General features: G+C 36.2%; 1 protein-coding gene across 1 annotated transcript in view; it reads left to right on the forward strand.

Annotated features, from left to right (window-relative positions):
- The first annotated feature begins 1257 nt into the window (after positions 1-1257).
- LOC145982678 (calpain-5-like) overlaps positions 1258-19845 on the forward strand; it is a 150989-nt gene continuing 132401 nt past the window's right edge. Inside the window, exons 1-2 of the mRNA XM_083116048.1 lie at positions 1258-1310; positions 18072-18260. Of these exons, the coding sequence (XP_082972174.1) occupies positions 1308-1310; positions 18072-18260 (192 nt within the window). The 5' untranslated portion in view covers positions 1258-1307. The remainder of the gene's footprint in view (positions 1311-18071; positions 18261-19845) is intronic.

A 19845-nucleotide genomic window follows, 5' to 3' on the forward strand; every position in this document is an offset into this window, starting at 1 on the left:
CTGCAGGAAATTGAAAAACTCACCGTACCTTTTTATACCGTATCACCTCTTATATTGCAGAAATTGGCGTGTAAACCAGAGTGTTCTAAACGTATTATCTTTAAGTTTGCGAAGAAAATATTATGACGAAAATAATTGTAATTCCAGAAAAGGCATTAAGGCATCCTATAACATTAAGTTCTTGCCAGTCAGAACTAACCTACGTATTCGCAATGAGCAAGGCTGTTCACGTGTTCAGCCATTGACTGTTACAAGGTTTGCTTTGTCACCCTAATGGGAAAAACTCTCTAACGAGTGGCTGAATTATAGTAAATACTGCTATACTGCTAGGGCATAATTCATCTCCAAGAAATGGAGCACAGATTTTTGCACTGGAAGTTGTAAGATACTTGTTTTACACAGTAACAAGTGAATTTTCTGTCGCTTCCGCGGCTCTTGCTAAGTTGACGGGACGAGCAGAAGCCCCGCCTCCACGCATTTCTAAGGGATGACGTCAGAGGACCTCCTGTCTGTGGAGAGAACGTTTTCAAATCTGTGACGTAGGAGGTGAATTTCAGCGGTGTTTGAAGGCGTGTTTCTCGAGAACCAAAACAAATATCGCCGAGATATTTTGCACATCTCATATTTGTGTCATTATCTGTAAAATGAATGGATTTAAAACGTTTTTCATGTCAAAGTGGAAATGTCCATTTGTTTCAAAATTTCTGACGTCATCTCAAGCCGTCTGCTAAAATGTTTCCATTGTAAGGATAGGGAGTAATTTCTCTCCCCTAATCTTATTCTCCGAAGGCCGGCTACGGCTGTGCTCGGCAAACCAAATAATTCGTGTTTGTACCAAACATATTAAATACCAAACATTTATAAGTTGTTACAACTGTCTGCACCTATATATAAAAAATAATTACATAAAATATACAATAATGTACAAGACACAAAGTGTTAAGACTTCTACAGATCTGTTTTGTTGGAGCAGAAAGCCGAACGAAACCGAAATTCCCTTGCCCTTCCAGCTGATGAAAAATGAACACGTTAAATACACAAGCTAATGTCTTGTCATGGATGTTTTATTTTGTATTAACTATTTTAATTAATTTTAAAATATTCACTGAGTAAATTATTTTCATACAAATTCGATCAATGTTGAAGTTTAAGGTCATAGACTCATCGCTATTTATAAACACAAGTTTTTGTGGTGTTGTCATCCATAAACATTGTGATACGATTTGTAAGAAGTAGTGTAGCGTGCGAAACCTAAAAGGAAGTTTATATGTTGTAACAACATACATATATTTTTACGAAGCCTTATCATGGTAAGTCGCTAAAATAGAATAGTTACTTCTCTACAAAAATGGAGTAAATATCCTGCAAGGTTTTTCCTAGAAAGTTACACTCGTAATAAATTTACGTGTACTATACCAGTGAACGCATCAATATATTAGAGAAATACTTTGTAACATACTTTTCAGTGCTGAAATTATTCAATTAGGTACTTTCCACGCACACATGCAACATAACAAACACAGTGCAAGAACTATGGTAATAAATTTACACTGTACAAAATTGAAAATGTCAAATGCACGACTTCTTAAAGTAATTAGCAAGAGCACTTGTTTACATTACTCGTTCATTTTATACAATTTATTAAAAGTTCAGTGTTATTTCCGCATTACTGATTTAACACGAACTATCGATTTCTTCTGTTGGAGACTTTCCATAACCTGAACGAACTAAAACTTTGGTCTAGGGAAAATCATTGCAAAAGTCTCACAAAAGTTCATTCATACGAATAATCGGTAAATGTTACCGAATAATCAACACATGAACTTTTACATATGAAATTATTTTAAATAAAATTAATTCCGGGAATTGTAATAATATGACAGAGTATTGAAAACATTCTCATTTTAAACTGGAGACAATATTCATTGCACGGGCACCTTTTTAAGTAGTTTGCATGAAATTGTTTCATGTTTTGAAATGTTTTATTCAAATGTTTTAACAGAGCACTGTTCCGCGAGGATAAATGAACTGGTTAAAACAAGTACAAGGGTCATATTTTGAATGATCATGTTTTGCCTAATGCACCAAACTGTACCAGTTTCATAGATCGGAGACACTTTAAAATCGCATATTTTGTGTTCCCCATGGTTCGTACTTACCAATTGTGTATTGCGGAACATAGTTCATGGTGCCATTATGCTTTTTACACAAAAACAAACTCAATTTTTCACATTCCGAGTGTTTTTTTTATTTCTTTCTTCGCTTCCGGAACACACAATATGGTGGGCACATCTTGACTCAGGTTGTGGGTATGCAGTATTTCAACCTTCTTCACTGAAAAATACCTACTATCATGTTAGTCAGCTGTGGAAATTATACATTATGCATGGGTAGCTGACGGATAGCCCCACAAACCATTCACAGATAGCCCACAAACCATTATGCAACGTATCTGACTGATAGCCCCACGAACCATTTCCGATAAGGTTACGTTAGGCAAGCATAGTAAAAAAAAAAACGGGTGGGTTGAAACACTGACAGGGGCTTACGTCGTCAAACATATGCAGCATCCGGTTGTCGTAGGGCAAGCAAATGAAAGCAATGGCAATTGTGCGTCGGTGAGATATTTCTCTTGAAAAATACATGATTTCCCGATCAAATATATTCCACGATGAAAGAAAATATCTCGACGAATGTTGTAAACCTTGGAGAAACTCATTCTGTAAGTAGTGTCTTGTGTAAAATTGAAGAAATGTGTCTCCGATGTATGAAACTGTTACCCACCAAGCCATAATAGGAATGTAATGTATGACTTCAAACCATTTGTTTACTATCGTCTTGCTTACGAAGGAATGCTTTGATAGTTAAGTTATGTGGGTCGGGCCCAAGTTCCTTTTTTTCTCCTAGCAGAAAGACTAATTCTTGTAGAATTTTGTCAATCATTGTCACACGAAATTTGAACCTTTCTTAAAGTAATGAGCACTATTTGGATTTTGAAAAAGGTATTAGAAAAAAAAACAACTTTTAAATTACCACGTGGACAAGGCATTCTCCGTTGATAGAAGCAACAATATGTATCATTGACAGTGGGAATGAATGTAGAAGTAATTAAGAATATTTAAAAAAAACAGAATAACATTTACGGATAATGTTTTAATGCTAAGAGAACTAAACCTGACCTACCTAACCTAACTATCAAAGCATTCTTTCATAACCAAGACGATAATAAACAAATGGTTGTTGGCAAGTAACAAAATTATATATAAGTATATGGAAGTAAAATACCAGTGTCAAGGAAACATGCAGTAAGTAATCGCTAAAACTTCGCAGTATTTTAAAAGATGTAAATTGAAATTGAACCATGTAAAAATGCATACGTAGCATGATGAAATTCAATAAAAGAAAAGGAACTTGGGCCCCTTTTTCTCCGTAACTTATTTGTTCACATACATTTTCTCTTGATGTTTTCATTTGCAATTTGGGGTGTGAAGGGTGGCCCTTTCTCGATACACCCATATGTATGTGCACATATACCCTGGACTGCAATTTTTGGAGACTAGCGAGTTTCTGGCATCTGGACTCACTGCCAGTATAATCCTCTGTGGTGCTTGTTTGCCTGCTATATATGTTTGTGATTGTTCTTCATCCATTTCATCTTATCACCATCCACCTTCATCTTTGCAATTAGCCAAAAGTGGGGGAAAAGTGAAGTAAAATAGAACAATCCATTTGCAAAACATTAAAACAATATTTCCTTGAAAGTAGTGTGACCACAATATTTTAACCCAAGAAGGGAACATCTCAAGGAAGTCAGTTTACCACCTCCTGAAAAATTGGTAATCTTAAATTTATTATTATTAGTTAAAGTATAGATCACATAAATAATACATCATAAGCAACAAATAAAATATAATCTTCCATTATCAAAAGGCATAATTATATGCAGTGGTCGGAAGTAGCGGCAATAAATTTTGAAAATTGTAGCTGTAGTTGTAGCGAAACTACTGTAGCAAAAATTTCACTACGGCTACATTTCTTCCCAACATTTAAAGGTAGCTAAGTTCTGAATGTGGCAACGGCGTGAAAAGAAATTCGACAATAACTCTTACTTTTGTTGAAGGTTCATAAAGACCGTCTATTACATGGAAATATGGATAATCTAATTACAAATATCTTGTTATCGCACATTATAGATATCCACGTAATTTATTTCATTGGTATCTGTCTGAATAATTCTAATACCCATATGGCCGAATCCATCTCCAGACAGGCAGTGAAAATCGTCTGATTTTCATGAAATTTTAATATGTGAAACTGTGAGACAATCTGAAAAATACATATTTTTTATTTTAATTTCCACTCTAGATATAGCTGTTCAAAGTTGACCGTGTGACGACCATTTTGGATGTGTCAAATTTTTGAAATTGCAATATCTCTTAACAAATAGAGATAAATGGATAAATCTTTTTTTGTTTTGATGTATTTGTGTTTTTACATATTACAAACATGCCCACATTATACCTGCATGACAGGCTGTAGCTGTACCTTATTGTACATGTTATATATAATATATGCTGTGACTCGTCCCTGTGGTGAAGTGGTTTGTACATCACTCTACAATGCAAGGGGGTCTCTGGTTCGAATCCCACCCAGGGCATGGATGTTTGTGAGTGTCCATTCATAAATTTCATCACTCATCCCAATTTTCGCAATTAGCCAAAAGTGACATGAAAGTGAAATAAAATAAAGCAAATCAATCAATATATACTGTGGAAAGTAGCTAAGTGGATCAAGTCTGACTCCTAGTTAGTACATTGAATCCCATCCCTGCTGTTATCTAGTTTTCGAGACACTACTTCTTCCTTTATTCAAGTAGCTCCCTAACAGTCCTCACGATATGAAGTTTTCGAACCCAGTACAGATGACACCAAAGGTCAGAGTAATATCTAGAAACCTATGCAGCGACAATTGAGTGGATATTGACATTTGCTAATGTGTGAAAACATGCAAGATGACCTCATAACTACTGTATATTTCTGAATCCAAGACTAGGTTTTTTGCAGCAATTTCGTGCCCAGAAGTATGGGGTCATCTTGCTTTCACGTCATATGATGTGGAGTTAGATGGGAGTGAGGACGATTTACTATGGGAAGAAAAGGAAGATCACAGTGGCAGTGACACTGCAGATTCTGTGGACCATTCCAATTAGGAGGACTAAGTGGGATCTGTATCTGACTAAGGGATGTCTGTATCTGATTATCTTTTTTGTGTACCGGTACTCCTTCAGTTACTTGTAATAAGGTAACCATTTGTAAGTTTTGAAAATAGTTTTTCTGCAATCTCTTGTTGAAAAATGAGGGGTCGTTTTGGATTCAGAGATATACGGTATATTTTTAATTTACGATATCTCATTTTGGACTATTTATCAAGTGTGTCGTAGAATTCCTGATATTGTGTATTATTAATCTGACCCTTATTAGCTAATAGTCAGGACTATACAATGAACATGAGATAAGGATTTGGGATATCCAAAAGCACATTACACAATTGGTGCTTTCAGTTCGTAATGAGCCCGACCCTGTGGCCGAGTGGTTAGCACATCGCGCTGCGATGCCAAGGGTCCCGGGTTCGAATCCCGGTCGGGCTTGGTTGTTTGTGAATGTCTATTCATCATTTTCATCACTCATCTCCATCTTCGCAAATTAGCCAAGAGGCACAAAACGCGAAGCAAACAAAACCATTTGTGTGTTAAACCAAACAACACTTTCTCAAATAATTGTTCAAATATTTTCAAACTGTAGAAATCTGTTGGAATGTGAAAACTGTAGAGGCACAATGACTTCCTAGTTTGTAACAAAATAGCACAAGTATCATTACAACCAACCCAATAGCAAGAATGATTTGTTTATCTAATAGATGTCATTGGCTTCATTTATGACTTTTGTTATACCAATTTGAGTTGTGCTAGGCAGTTCACTTGAATACTACAAAAAATATAAGCAGCATTATAGATGGGCGAAAAAATAACTATTTTCATACAAGAAAGATGAAAATGGTTATTTCTGTGTTACAACATAAGAAATTCAGGCTACGAATGAATTAAGAAATGTTACTGAACTTGCAACATAATTGTTCCGAAAACTTTTTAGGATTTGTTTTATCAAAACATTTATGTGTATTATCCTGAAATTTGCACAGCAAAAACAACACATGCTTACTTCACTGTCAGTAAAATAGTTGTTTAACTTTACGTGTGAATATTTTATATCAAAAGTAAAGAATCACATGACTACTATCCGTGACAAAAATATTGAGCCCTCGGTTTGCGTGCTTGTAAAATTGTACTCCGTTGGAGGAAAAAAGTCAAATATACTTCATTGGAAAGCTACAAGTGTCTGCTTTTAGACAAAAGCAAGACAAAGTGATTTTAACTCTGTCTGTTTTCTATTCAGACAAAAATGTTCATAAAAGTGTAGTTTTTTCAGGTGTTTTTTACATAAGTCTAATTCAATTGTATGTAGCTTCCTGTAAAGCAGTCGTAAAAATAGGATTTTTTTGTGATTGAACCTTGTTTATGTAGAAATATCTAACCAAATATAATGGTACTATCATATGTGGAACAGTCACAATTAATGATTAATTATGATGTTGCAATCTCGGTAATTGTCAGCCCAATGGTCATGAAATTCAAAATGATGGCCGTGGAATAAAAATCAAACTTTCATATCTCATTCTTGCACACTGTGCGAATTGAAAACAACAGAGAGAATTGTTTTTCTTGGCAACCGGTTCCTGCATGATTCACATTGTTACTAAGAGCGCATGTAGAGCTTTGCCAAGCCTTGCCGGTTGCTCTTTAAACTCCGCGTTCAAGCAGCTTTGACATGGGAAATGAGCCGAAACAATGGGTTGCGCAAAGGAAAGTATTGTAGAGGTGCTGAAATTTTATTTTGCCACTTTTTTGTTTACATTCCTGCCATGAATTATTACCTGAACTCCCACATAGCCATAATAATTCTTGCGTGCATTCTATCCAGGCAGTTGGTCTCTCGCAAGTTTGCATGTTTGTTCATACGCACTGTATTGAATGATGGCGGTTCTGTGAAGTTTTTTTTTTGTTGCATGAAAATGGCAAGACTGTAATATCATAGTGGTGCAAAAGAAATTATAGTCAGTGCCCAGAGATATTTTGACCAGGGGAAACGAATAGGCATGTCTCACAACAAAAACCAAGGTGTCAAGTGCATGGCAGAGTGTTTGGGGGTTACGTCAGCACAGTGGAAAAGGTGTGTAAAGAAAAAAAGAACCGCAAAAATTTGCATCGACCCAATATTTTATTGGGCGAGTTTTTGTAAGATGTGGTGAGAAGAAAGATATACTACTTTTATTTTAATTATCCAGTTCAACAGAATCCCTTATGAACAGCATTTTATACTTTTACCTTTCACTCATATTTATTCAAAATTTATTAATGTTTTAGTCCTTTTGTCGCTCTTAATGAACGCACAACTCCTTGCTTATTACAAGAGTTGCAGCTGTGAAACATACCAAAATATGAAAGCAATATTTCAGATGGGTTAACACTAGAACTGTGGGCTTTTTCTTTTCTATAACTAGAACCGGGACAGCAGTCATATTGACCGCCATGGAAAAAGTGGGTTATATTTATAGTTTTGTTTGTTAAAATTTTTGTAATTGTTTCAGTACACATGTTTAATTTCACAGAAATGAATACATGACCCCGTTCTTGTTTTCACAAACATGAATAAAATAATAATTAAAATTATTTCATGCAATAACAATAAATTTACTTATTTCGCATCATCTGCAATGCAATTGGTGCAGTATTTTTTAACAGTTTTTACACATTTTCCACATACTGCTTTTCCACACTGCTCACATAAGTCTCCTGTCTTGTTTCTGCATTTGAATGTTTGGCACTGTCGACGCTGTTGTTTTCCTGGAGGTTCATAGGAGACAATCTGTAGATTAGGCTGTGGGATTCTGTTGTTTCCTTCTCAGAGTTCTTCAGAAAGTTTCATCAGGAACAAGTGGCAACCAAAATTTTTGCCATTTGAACTCTTGTACAAAATATATGCATTGAGAGCGGCTAGGTCCAAAATGTTGTAGAATACATGAACTGGCCATCTTAGCGATGATGCTTTTACGGAAAATTTACAAGCCATCTGATCAACTACATCTACACCAAACTTTGTGCTGTTGTAAAAGCTGACAGTTTCAGGGAGATTCTTTACATCACCACCAATACACATGTTTGAATGCATGGAACTGAGAATTAGAACGTTTTTGTTTCTTTTTCCTTGGTACACAGCGGGTGTGTTGTCAGCACTAAGAAGAACTGTAGAATACTGTTCTAGACGAGATGAGGCACTTCTTTCTTGAACATTTAATTGTTCCTATCAAGGTAGTGTTCTTAGCTTTCAGGGTTTCAGTGAGTTTCCTTGACGTAAAGAAATTATCTCTTGTGACATTTCTTCCTTTTCCAACAAAGGGTTCCATCAAGCGAAGTACAACATATTCTGCAACAGGCTGATCTGCTGGGCAATCTTCATCTTTACCCAAATAAGGGAAACCAGTTATCAGGTACTTACTGTCGACATCAACTGCAAGCCAGAATTTAATGGCGAACTTGTCTGGTTTATTTGCCATGTATTGCACAAATCTAGACCTAACTTTTGTAGGAAATAGCTGTTCATCTACAGTGATGTGTTCTCCTGGTATGTAATTTCTGCCACAATTTTCAATGAAACAATTCCATACTTCAGACACATGCACAAACTTGTCACTTTTTATGCATTCAGACCTTGTTGTTTTATGATCAAAGTGCAGATATCGCATTATTTAATGAAATCTGTCCCTAGTCATGGTTTCAAGAAAAAATGTAGGTGCCCAGGTACTGTCCCACAAACTGTCTAATTCAAGACTTTTCACACAATGTGTTCCGCGAGCATAAGAAATTGCGATATATGAATGAAGTTCCTGTAATGTAACAGACCAGTCATTTCCTCCAGTTTGATGATGAGCTTCTTCTTCAGTGCAGGATTTTATGTGACTAAACATCCTCTCATTCACAAAAAGACTCCATGCACTTGAAACCTTTCCTTCAAGGATATTTCATTTAGCAAATCCTGACGGGCCAGGCTTTTCTTGTAAAACATTATGTGCTGAATGCCTACCAGGAACATTTACATCGGCATCAATTACAGCCCATTTTCTTCCATCTTTAGCACTGTATTTCATTCCAGATAGAAAAGGAGACTCACCTGGACACACTGTGGTTTTTGTTTTTGCTCCCTGTTGAACTGTAGAAACAGGTGCTGCTTCGTTTTCTTCATCTTATGACGAATGGGTTAATTCAATGTCTTGTTCTAGTGGAACAAAATCTGGATCCTTTTCACTTTCACCTCCATTGGAATTGTCAGCATCTATGTCCTGAATTGAGTCTAAATACTTTGATATATCTTCAGCTGATAGTCCACGTTCAGCCATATTTAGAGCACAATAATCACTCACGTGTGCGAGAAACAAATATCAAGAACAGACTACAAACAAAGACAGTGCTTGCAAAGTTTTGCAACTCCCTATTTGGCTCAAACAAAGAGATTGAACATTCACCTGTAAGCTGCCACCTAGTGATAAATCTAATAAATGAGACACCAGGTGGTAGTAGCTTGAAGGCGAATTTTGTAATACATCTCCCGAAAGGAGGTTTGCATTTTTCTGTTAACCTTTGCATAAAAAATGGAGGTTAATGCACAGGGGTCATTTTGACCGCTCCCGCAGTTCTAGTGTTAAATGCTGAAACAACCACAACTACTCGATACGATGATTAAGTGAATTTTGCAAGATGAACACAATTTACTTGCGTTTTTGCTCTAAATATATTTTATTAAAATGTTAGTTGGCGTAAAGGTTTCAAATGCGCAATTTTTAAAATATCATTTCTATGCGTTGCTATCGCTAGTATGCACCTCACTCTGTTTCCCTTTCTTATGAAATCACTGTACACAGCAGGTGCTTTATATACTATTCATTCAAATAGTCATCGAACATCGTTTTACTCAGTATATCTGTTTAACTGTGCGACATAAAATAATACTGGGAAAATGATGTTCTCTTTAAGTCCACTTTATGCACATGTGGGCTAATCGGAACTGGACTTAGTTTAAAGTGGGATCCAAACCACTCTGTACCTTCGCCGGGTATCGAAGGAGATGATGTTCATATAAAGATAAAAGCTAGAAAAAATGGGGGGGAAAAAACCTGCAGTACAGCAGTACTCCATTTACAATATGATAAATATTTCATTCATTATTTTATGCTGCGACAATACTTTGGATCGGCTTGACTGAACGCATTTGCGCATTTCTTGCAGCGAAGCGGCAACGCTGTGGAAGTCGCCTGCTGCCCGCGTAGTCTGAGATTGGCGGCACTCCGCCATACGTCATGCACCCATTTACCATATTAGGAGTGCGAAAGAATAATTAATATCTGGAACCATATTTGATGTACACACGTCAAACTTCTGGAATTTGATCAAATGCTTATATCAACAGTTTTTTGCAATTTCATTGAATTTGTAATTATGCATTTGAAGTTTGCAGGTTTCCCTAAAATGTCAATTTTTGAAGTATCTACTAAAAACATGCATTTGATTTTTTCTACAGAGGTGCAAAAATAATCAAACTTCAAGTACACAAAATCTCAAAATTATATGTACAGTTGATATGAACTGTATGGTGTTAAGTTCCCCGTTCGTGAAAATGGGAAGGAAAAAGTACAGTTTTTACTGAATTTTTCATTATAGCAAGAAAAAAGTTAAGAAAAATTTTCAGATAACTCTTATTAAAAAGTAGATACTTGAGGCTTTCCAATGAGGTATATTTGACTTTTTTCCTCCCACGGAGTACAATTTTACAGGCATGTAAACTGAGGGCTCAATATTTTTGTCACGGATAGTAGACCTCCGATTTTTAGATTCTAAGAAGTTTGCTTTATACTGGCTGTGAGTCCAGATGCCAGAGCCTCGTTATCTAAGAAGAATGCAGTCCAGGGTGCACTACATGAAAGAGAGGTTGACATTTGAGTGTGTGCAGGATTTTCAAAATTAGGAAAGGCTGTGTAAGGAGTATAGTTCCGAAATGTTTGCTCTGAAGGGAAAGGGGATGAGGTGGAAAGGTTGAGTTACCTAAGTGGTGCTGTTATAGAGCTGTCCTGTCATGGCTCTGAGAGTCCCACAATCGGCAGAAGTGGGGTATGGTTGGTGGACTACAATGTGATCCTCCCAGCTAGATCCGAGGGATCCGCTGACCAACAACAGTTGCGGTCCTCCATTCATATTGGGGATTAGGCGTAGAGCTGACAACTCTGCACTGTAAAAAGACATGTCAAGAAACAGCAATATAAGGCCATGGATGTTTCCAAGGTAAAATATTCCGGAGGTAAAATAGTCCCCCATTCGGATCTCCGGGTGGGGACTACTTTGGGAGGTCCCTGGACTAAGGATAAGATCTACATTAGGAATAAGGATATTAAATTAGGCACCTGGAATGTTCTGAGCCTTTACCGGCCTGGGGCATTTCAGTGTACAGTTAATGAGATAGTTAAGTATAAATTAGATGTAGTAGCTGCCCAGGAAATTAGGTGGCCAGGAGAAGGGAATTGTAAAACTAAAATTTATACTTTTTTCTATGGTGCTACTGAAAATCATAATTTTGGAACAGGCTTTTTCATAAATAATAGAATTATCTCGGCTCTTAAAACAGTAGAATTTATTAATGATAGGATATCATATGCAGTTTTAGAGGGTAGGTGGTGTAAAATTATTTTAATAAACATACATGCACCAACGGAAGATAAAGATGATAATACTAAAGATGATTTTTATACAGAGTTAGAACAGGTCTTTGATAAATTTTCTCAGTATGATATGCAAATTCTGTTAGGTGACTGTAATGCACAGATTGGCAAAGAAGAGACATTTAAACCCACGATTGGTAAAGAAAGTCTTCATGAATTAAGTAATGATAATGGTATAAGATTCATTACTTTTGCAACCTCAAAGAATTTAATTGTGAAAAGTACCACTTTTAAACATAAAGATATCCATAAATATACCTGGTCTTCTCCAGATGGTAAAACTCATAATCAGATAGATCATATTCTCATTGATAAGAGAAGGCATCTAGTATAATTGACGTTCGTACACGTAGAGGTGCTGACTGTGCCAGTGACCATTATTTAGTAATTGCTAAATTAAGATAAAGACTCGCAGTGATAAATCATAAGCAACAAAATCTAAAAGTTCTAAAATTTAATACAGGAAAATTTGCTGATGAAAGAATTAAGAAAGATTAGCAAATTAAACTGTCAAATAGATTTGATGTTTTGCAGGATTTAAATGATGATGAAAATATAAATGAAACAGATGTAAATAAGAATTGAGAGCACATACGTAATGCAATAGAATCAGCAGCTAAAGAAAGTATAGGATACCATAAACCAAGAAAAAGTAAGCCATGGTTTGATAATGAATGTCATAATCTAATAGAAATAAGAAATCAGGCTAGACTTAGGTGGTTAAATAACTCTGATGATACAAATCTAAACAATTATAATAGAATAAAGCGAGAAGTTAACCGCACTTTTAGAAGTAAAAAAAGAGATTAACAAAATTAACGAAATTGAAACAAACAGCAAAACCAAAAATATCAGATTTATATAAAGGTGTAAATGAATTTAGAAAGGGGTGGCAACCTAAAGTAAACTTGATAAAAGATAAAGACGGTGATTTGACCCAAGCGATATTCTAAATAGATGGAAGAACTACTTTAATGACCTTTTAAATGTTCGTGTAGGAGATAAATCAGAAGTAAATGAAGTGCACACAGCAGAACCTTTAGTTCCAGAACCTAATGTGATTGAAGTTAAGGATGCTATTAAAAGGCTAAAGAATAACAAAGCACCTGACATTGATTTAATTCCAGCTGAGTTAATTAAATATGGTGGAAATTCATTAATATGTCAAATTCATAAATTAATTTGTTTAATATGGAATAAAGAAGAAATCCCTCAATAGTGGAAAGAATCCATAATTGTTCTGTGTTTAAAAAAGGTGATAAAATGAACTGCAATAATTACCGTGGAATTTCTCTACTCTCAATAACATACAAAATATTGTCTAACATTCTTTTAACAAGACTAACCCCATATGCCAATGAAATTATAGGTGATTATCAATGTGGATTTAAACGTAACAGATCAACTACAGATCAAATTTTTCACATCAGACAGACACTTGAAAAAAAGTGGGAATATAATCAAAATGTCCATCATCAGCTATTCATTGATTTAAAAAAAGCATATGATTCGGTCAAAAGAGATAAATTATATAATATATTAGTAGAGTTTGGAATACCTAAGAAGCTTGTTAGTATGATAAAAATATGCACCAGTGAAACAAAGTAAAATTCGTGTGGGTATTAATATGTCTGACAAATTTACAATTCATGATGGGTTAAAACAAGGAGATGCATTATCTCCATTGCTCTTTAATTTTGCCTTAGAATATGCTGTTAGGAAGGTAAAAGAAACTAAAGAAGGACTAAAATTAAATAGTGTGACTCAGTTGTTAGCATATGCAGATGATGTAGAGTTACTGGGGGATGATGTGAATACAATTAAGAATAATGCTAAAATATTTTTCAAAACTGCTAAAGAGATAGGTTTGGACGTTAACAAAGAGAAAACTAAATATATATGCTTACAGGCCGAAACCAAGTGTTAGGTAATAATCAAAATCTAATTATTGATAACAACTCCTTTGAACCAGTTTCCAAATTCAAATACTTAGGAGTAATATTAACAAATGAAAATTATATTAAAGAGGAAATAAAAAGTAGGCTTAATTCAGGAAATGCATGTTACTTCTCTCTTCATAAACTTTTGTCTTCTAGTTTGATATCTAAGAAACTAAAAGTTAAAATATACAAAACAGTAATTTTGCCTGTAGTATTATATGGATGTGAAACTTGGTCTCTTACATTGAAAGAGGAACATAAATTGAGAGTATTTGAAAATAAGATCCTTAGGAAAATCTTTGGACCTAAAAGGGATGAGGAGACAGGTGAGTGGAGAAGGTTACATAATTTAGAAGTACATAATTTGTATTCATGTCCAGATATTATTAGAATAATTAAATCAAGAAGACTTAGGTTGGCAGACCATGTGGCACGAATGGGAGAGGAAAGAGGAGTTTACAGGATTCTTGTTGGGAAACCTGATGGTAAGAGACCTGTAGGAAGGCCAAGACGAAGATGGAGGGACAACGTTGAGATGGACCTAAGGGAAATCAGTAGGGATGGAAAAGAGTATATAGAACTTGCTCAAGATAAGGAAAGATGGAAGGCCTGTGTTGCTGCAGCCATGAACCTTCGGGTTTAAGAAGGCTAGGGATTTAGTTAGTTAGATTTTATGCAAACATTTCATATGTGTTAGTTTGTGTCGAGTGTGTGGTGACTGGATATTCAAAACAGTCATAATATCAGTTTTATGGGGCAATGGCGAGGGAAAAGCTGAGGACAGAATAAGTCCTGGAAAGATTAGTTCATGGTCCAGATGGGGGAGCAGTATTCAACAATGGGGAGATAAAGGATTTTAAAAATATGCTAATGGATGATTGGTTTTGGATTTCAGTGAACCTGTACAGAAGACCAAGGAGATGCATGGCTCGTTTAGCCATGTGTAATGTGCTCATTGAAGTTTAGTTTTTTGTTGATGATAACGTCAGTATCATTTTGAGATTAGGATTAGTGAATCACGTTCACATGAAATTTCTTTGAAGAGTTTACAGTCATTTGCAAAGAGTAGTACATTTATGGTGAGAGAAGACAATCTATCTGGGAGATCATCCATGTAAAGAGGGAACAAAAGTGGGCCTAGGACACTCCGATGAGGGACACCAGACAGGTAAAAGCTGGAAGAGGAGCCAGAAAGGATAACACGTTGCTCTCGTGCATGCAGATAGTCTTTTAGCAAAGATAGAAGTTTACCATGGATGTTAAATCTGAATTCTAATTTATAAAGGAGGAGATCATGGTTAATTTTATCCAAAGGCTTTTGAAATATCCAAATATATAATGTAAAGCTGGGAATTATTGGAAATTGATTGAGTAACTTGAGAGAGTAATACCAATAGATTGGTCAATCAAGAGCTGCCTGGAAGGAAACTATAAACTTTTCATTTCACAAAGGAAGGTATAAATCTGACACCAGTGACCAGTCAGGGCCTGGTCATCTGTTTACCCTGTTAGTCTGACTGACACGTTCAATTTGGGTAACCTAGCTGTGACCATTCAGAGGCTCTAGAGGACCAATGGAGGTGCATGTGAAAGGGAGAGGGTAAAGGGGGAGCCATGCCCCCCGGAAATAAGTTAATCAAAAAGTACATATTTCTCACATAGCTATAATTCCATTTCAGTTACAGTAATATATGTTAATAATTGCAAGGGGGTTACAGGAACAAGAGAACTTCAAACTAAAGCAATGTTTTTTGAGGGAACAATACTATTATGGGGAAATTGTGCCTCATTACCCCCCTCCCCCCTTGGAAAAAATATCTTGATTGTCCCTTCCTGGAAAAAATCCTAAGGACTTCCATGTATTAGCAGTGTCAAAAATTTCATTAAATGTCCATATATAACCGTTGACAAACACACATAATATGCATTTAATGATATAATAGAACACAGCTTTTTAAATTCTTCATTTTGACAGTGAAGAGAAAAACAACACGTGTAAGTAGTAAGTTTGAAAGAGAACACTCTAGCCAAAATTGGTGTAGCATAATTCTAATACAACTGGCAACACTGGAAGAGGCGATTTCTCTGCCATGTGCGGATAAGATGTCCGACGTGATGTGCAGTGTCCATCCAAAGCAGCGAAGTTATCAACCACGAAAGCACAAACAACCTAAGCACCAGTTTCATCCCCCTCCCCTCTTGAAAGGGTCACACGACCAATGCGCTAGCCGATTGCACTGGCGTCAGTCACCTGGAAGGAACTCTGAATACGAGACAAAATAGAGCTGTTGCATGGGGAGGTTTGTTAACTGACAACTCTGCAAAGCAGAAAAACTGACTGCTTGAAATGATTCGTATCCCATTCAACACATAACATTCACCTAAGAGTCACCATATAAAATAGTACATTTCAATACAGAAATACTATTTATGTAATTTCATATTTCCACTGACATCAAATGAGAATTTACGCACTATAGCTCTCTCTATTGAGCCAAAACAGCATTCTTGTATTGTTTTACCAATCTTTAATGTGCATGATTGATTGATTGATTAGGTTCATTTTACTTCTCTTTTTTGCCGCTTTTGGCTAATCGCGAAGATGAGGATGAGCGATGTTATGATTAAAATGATGAAGGAACACACAAGCCCATGCTGGGATTCGAACCACCCCACGGATCCCTGGTGTCGTGGGGTGCTCTGCTGTAGAGCGACCACAAACAAAAAATCTTCGGCCAAAAGTCTCAGTGCACCTCCCTCTTCATCCATTCCACTCGGGCCATAAGGATGCATGCTCCAGTCTGCCCCTCCCCTCCACGTGCGAGTACGATCATAGTAGACAAACCAGTAGAGTACGGTGCACAGGAGCGCAGGGTTCCACTATGACCACTGTCACTGAAGCCGGCATTAATGTACGTACACGAATATAATTTTATAGTTAACCAGTAGGAATAATTGCGGTAGTCATGTAGAACTACGTACTGCCAATGCATATTACTAACATTTTACCAGAACGACACATTTGCAGATTTACTGCTGGACTTTCATAGTTATCCAGAAACACATGAATGTCAGTTCCCACGCAGCTCACTACAAGATACGTCTAACTTTTAGCATTTCCAGATAAACCTGATTCTGTTTACTGTACATTCCCATTATTCATAGTTGCATTAAAGCAATCGTGTAAATATAACTATCTAACCGGATTGGAGGGTGCTGTCAAAAAGCTGAACCACTCCGCTCCGAATCTGAGTGCTGTCGTAACATGCTCCACTCCGGAGCGAGGAGCGGAGTAGAAACTACGCTTCGGAGTCGCTCCAGAACGCTCCTTTAGTACGCTCTGCACTCTGCTCTGAAACCCTGGGTGCAGGCAGAAAGGTTCTAAACATAATTCTTATTTTTCAGATTTTAAATTTTTTTCAAAAAACTGATATTCTCAATTTTGCGAAATAACTTTTTCTTAGTATTGGGTAGTCCTACTAATACAAAAATAGTCTTATTTTGAACTTCTTTGCAAGTGTTTTTAAAATCCGTTAACATTGTCAATTCACATTGAGAAACAGATTTTTATACAACGGAGTAATGCTGTATGTAGATCGTGTCAACGTTGCAAGCACTGACACTTTCTTTGTTCTCATGTTAATTAAAAATATAGCAAATACTGAAATAAAAAAAAAATATTGGCATAGATTAACGCAGAATTCAATAAGCCAAATTTTGATGTAACTCGTTTTTATGTAGGTCTAATGATTAATTTGTAATTGTAGTCCAAACTCGAGTATCTAGAATTTTTAAACAGACAGTAACAAAATATTTTCTATGATTTTTTGAATCAACATAAAATGCCAGTCTCCTGGGGAAAACTCTATATTCTAAGTCCTGTCCAGAAAGGGTTAAGTCGTCCATCACCAGAGTGTGGCATCCACTTCATTCCTCATCACACCCACAAACGGGTCCTGCCTTCCTTAACACTCGGGCCACCATTATGGAAGTGCGTTCATGTTTTTTGCATTCAAAAATCTTACGAACTTCACATGTGATGAAATTGTCAATTTTCATGTTCACTTGAAATAACACTGTTACGTGGTAATAATTACTATGAGTAATTTTCGCACACAATATACCAAACAAATTACTTAACATGAAGTGCTTGTGTTTCCTGCACAGCTGTTGTGCAAAATCCGTTCTTACTAGATGAACCTCGTACATTTGTGGCAAGAAATCATTTCTAAAAAGGTTTAATCTTTTCAGGGTCTGCAGGGGATGGTGAAAGCTTTCCTGGACCGACCACAGTACTTTAAGGGCCAGAACTACTCAGCGTTGGTGAAACACCATGAGAAGCTGAAGACCATGTTCAGCGACCCTCTGTTCCCTGCCTCGGATTCCAGCATCGCTCTCACAAGATCTGTCCCAGGAAACATAGAATGGAAAAGACCAAAGGTAAGAAGGTTAATATCTACATGCAATTCCTGAAGAAAATTTGCACACATCACTGTGGGAGATGCATATAGTTAGGGTGGACAAATCCAAACTTGAGAGGGATAGTAGGTGGAAGCATGTGTGAATAAACCCATAAAGCAGATGAAATACGTTACATATCGTGACATTTCTAATTTTGATAGTGATAAATTCGAAAATGATATAAAAGCCGTAGATTGGGAATTGCTGAAACCTATCAAAGATATTGAAGACAAAATAAACTATTTTAATTCAAAAATCATCAGCGTCTTTGAAATTCATGCACCTACTAAAATGGCAAGGGTAGGTAAAAAAATATACTCCATGGATCACAGATAATGTAAAACTAGTAATGAAACTCAGGGATAATGCCTTACGTAAATTTAAAAGAACAAATAACCCACACGACTGGCTACAATACAAGGATCTCTGTACATTCACAACATCAATTACAAGGCAGGAAAAGAAAGCATATTTCACATCCCATATAAACAGCAGAAATATGAACACATGTGGTACCTGGCAAAAATTAAAAGATTTAGGTATTGTTGATAAAACTACAAATAATATTGATGCCCTTCCATCTAATCTTATGGATGCAGATGTTATGAACAACCATTTTGTTAGCGTTTTGTTATCCAAAAACAGTACAATTATTTCATGACAAGCAAGAATGAGAATACCACAGATTTATGTTTCACAATTAAAACAATAACAAAACTTGACATATATAAGGCAATACATAGTATACACTCAAATGCAGCTGGAGCTGATAAAATCACAGTTAAAATGTTAGTTATCGCTTCCCTTTGTACTGCCTGCACTAACACAAATCATCAATTCCTCTATCTGCACTGGAGAATTTCCCTCCATATGGAAGGGAGCTCACGTAATCCCACTAGCAAAGAAGAATATTCAAAGTCTTGATGACTTAGACCAATAAGCTTGCTGCCTGTTGTCTTCAAAATTATTGAAAAAGTAGTGTGTCAGCAACTCACCAAATTTGTTGATGCGAACAATATATTACCAGACTTACAGTCAGGTTTTCGCAGTAAACATAGTACAGCCACTGCACTCACAAAAGTAGTAGATGACTTCCTTCATTTCATGGATGAACAGAGTGCAGTCATACTAGTCCTAGAACTCAGCAAAGCCTTCGATAGTGTACGGCATGATCTACTTTTAGCTAAACTGTGATATTATAACTTCTTAGCAATCAAGTGGTTCAACTCGTATCTTACAGACAGACACCAGAAAGTACAAATGCCTGGCACTCCACTATCATTTTCAAAATCTGTGCCAATAAAAACTGGGGTGCCTCAGGGATCAATATTGGGGCCATTATTGTTTACTTTATACACAGCAGACTTATCGAGAGCAATACAAACATGTACATATCATTTCTATACTGATAACACAAATATACCTACCTACCACGCCAATTACAGTTAGACGTGATGTTATGGTCCTCAACGATGAATTAAAAAGAATTTCCACCTGGTGTGATTCCAATGCACTGATGTTAAATCCCAAAAAATCCACATGCATGTTACTGGGGAACAGACAA

The sequence above is a fragment of the Lepisma saccharinum genome, unplaced genomic scaffold (assembly GCF_977018435.1).
Source record: "Lepisma saccharinum unplaced genomic scaffold, izLepSacc3.1 HAP1_SCAFFOLD_317, whole genome shotgun sequence".
Taxonomy (NCBI): domain Eukaryota; kingdom Metazoa; phylum Arthropoda; class Insecta; order Zygentoma; family Lepismatidae; genus Lepisma; species Lepisma saccharinum.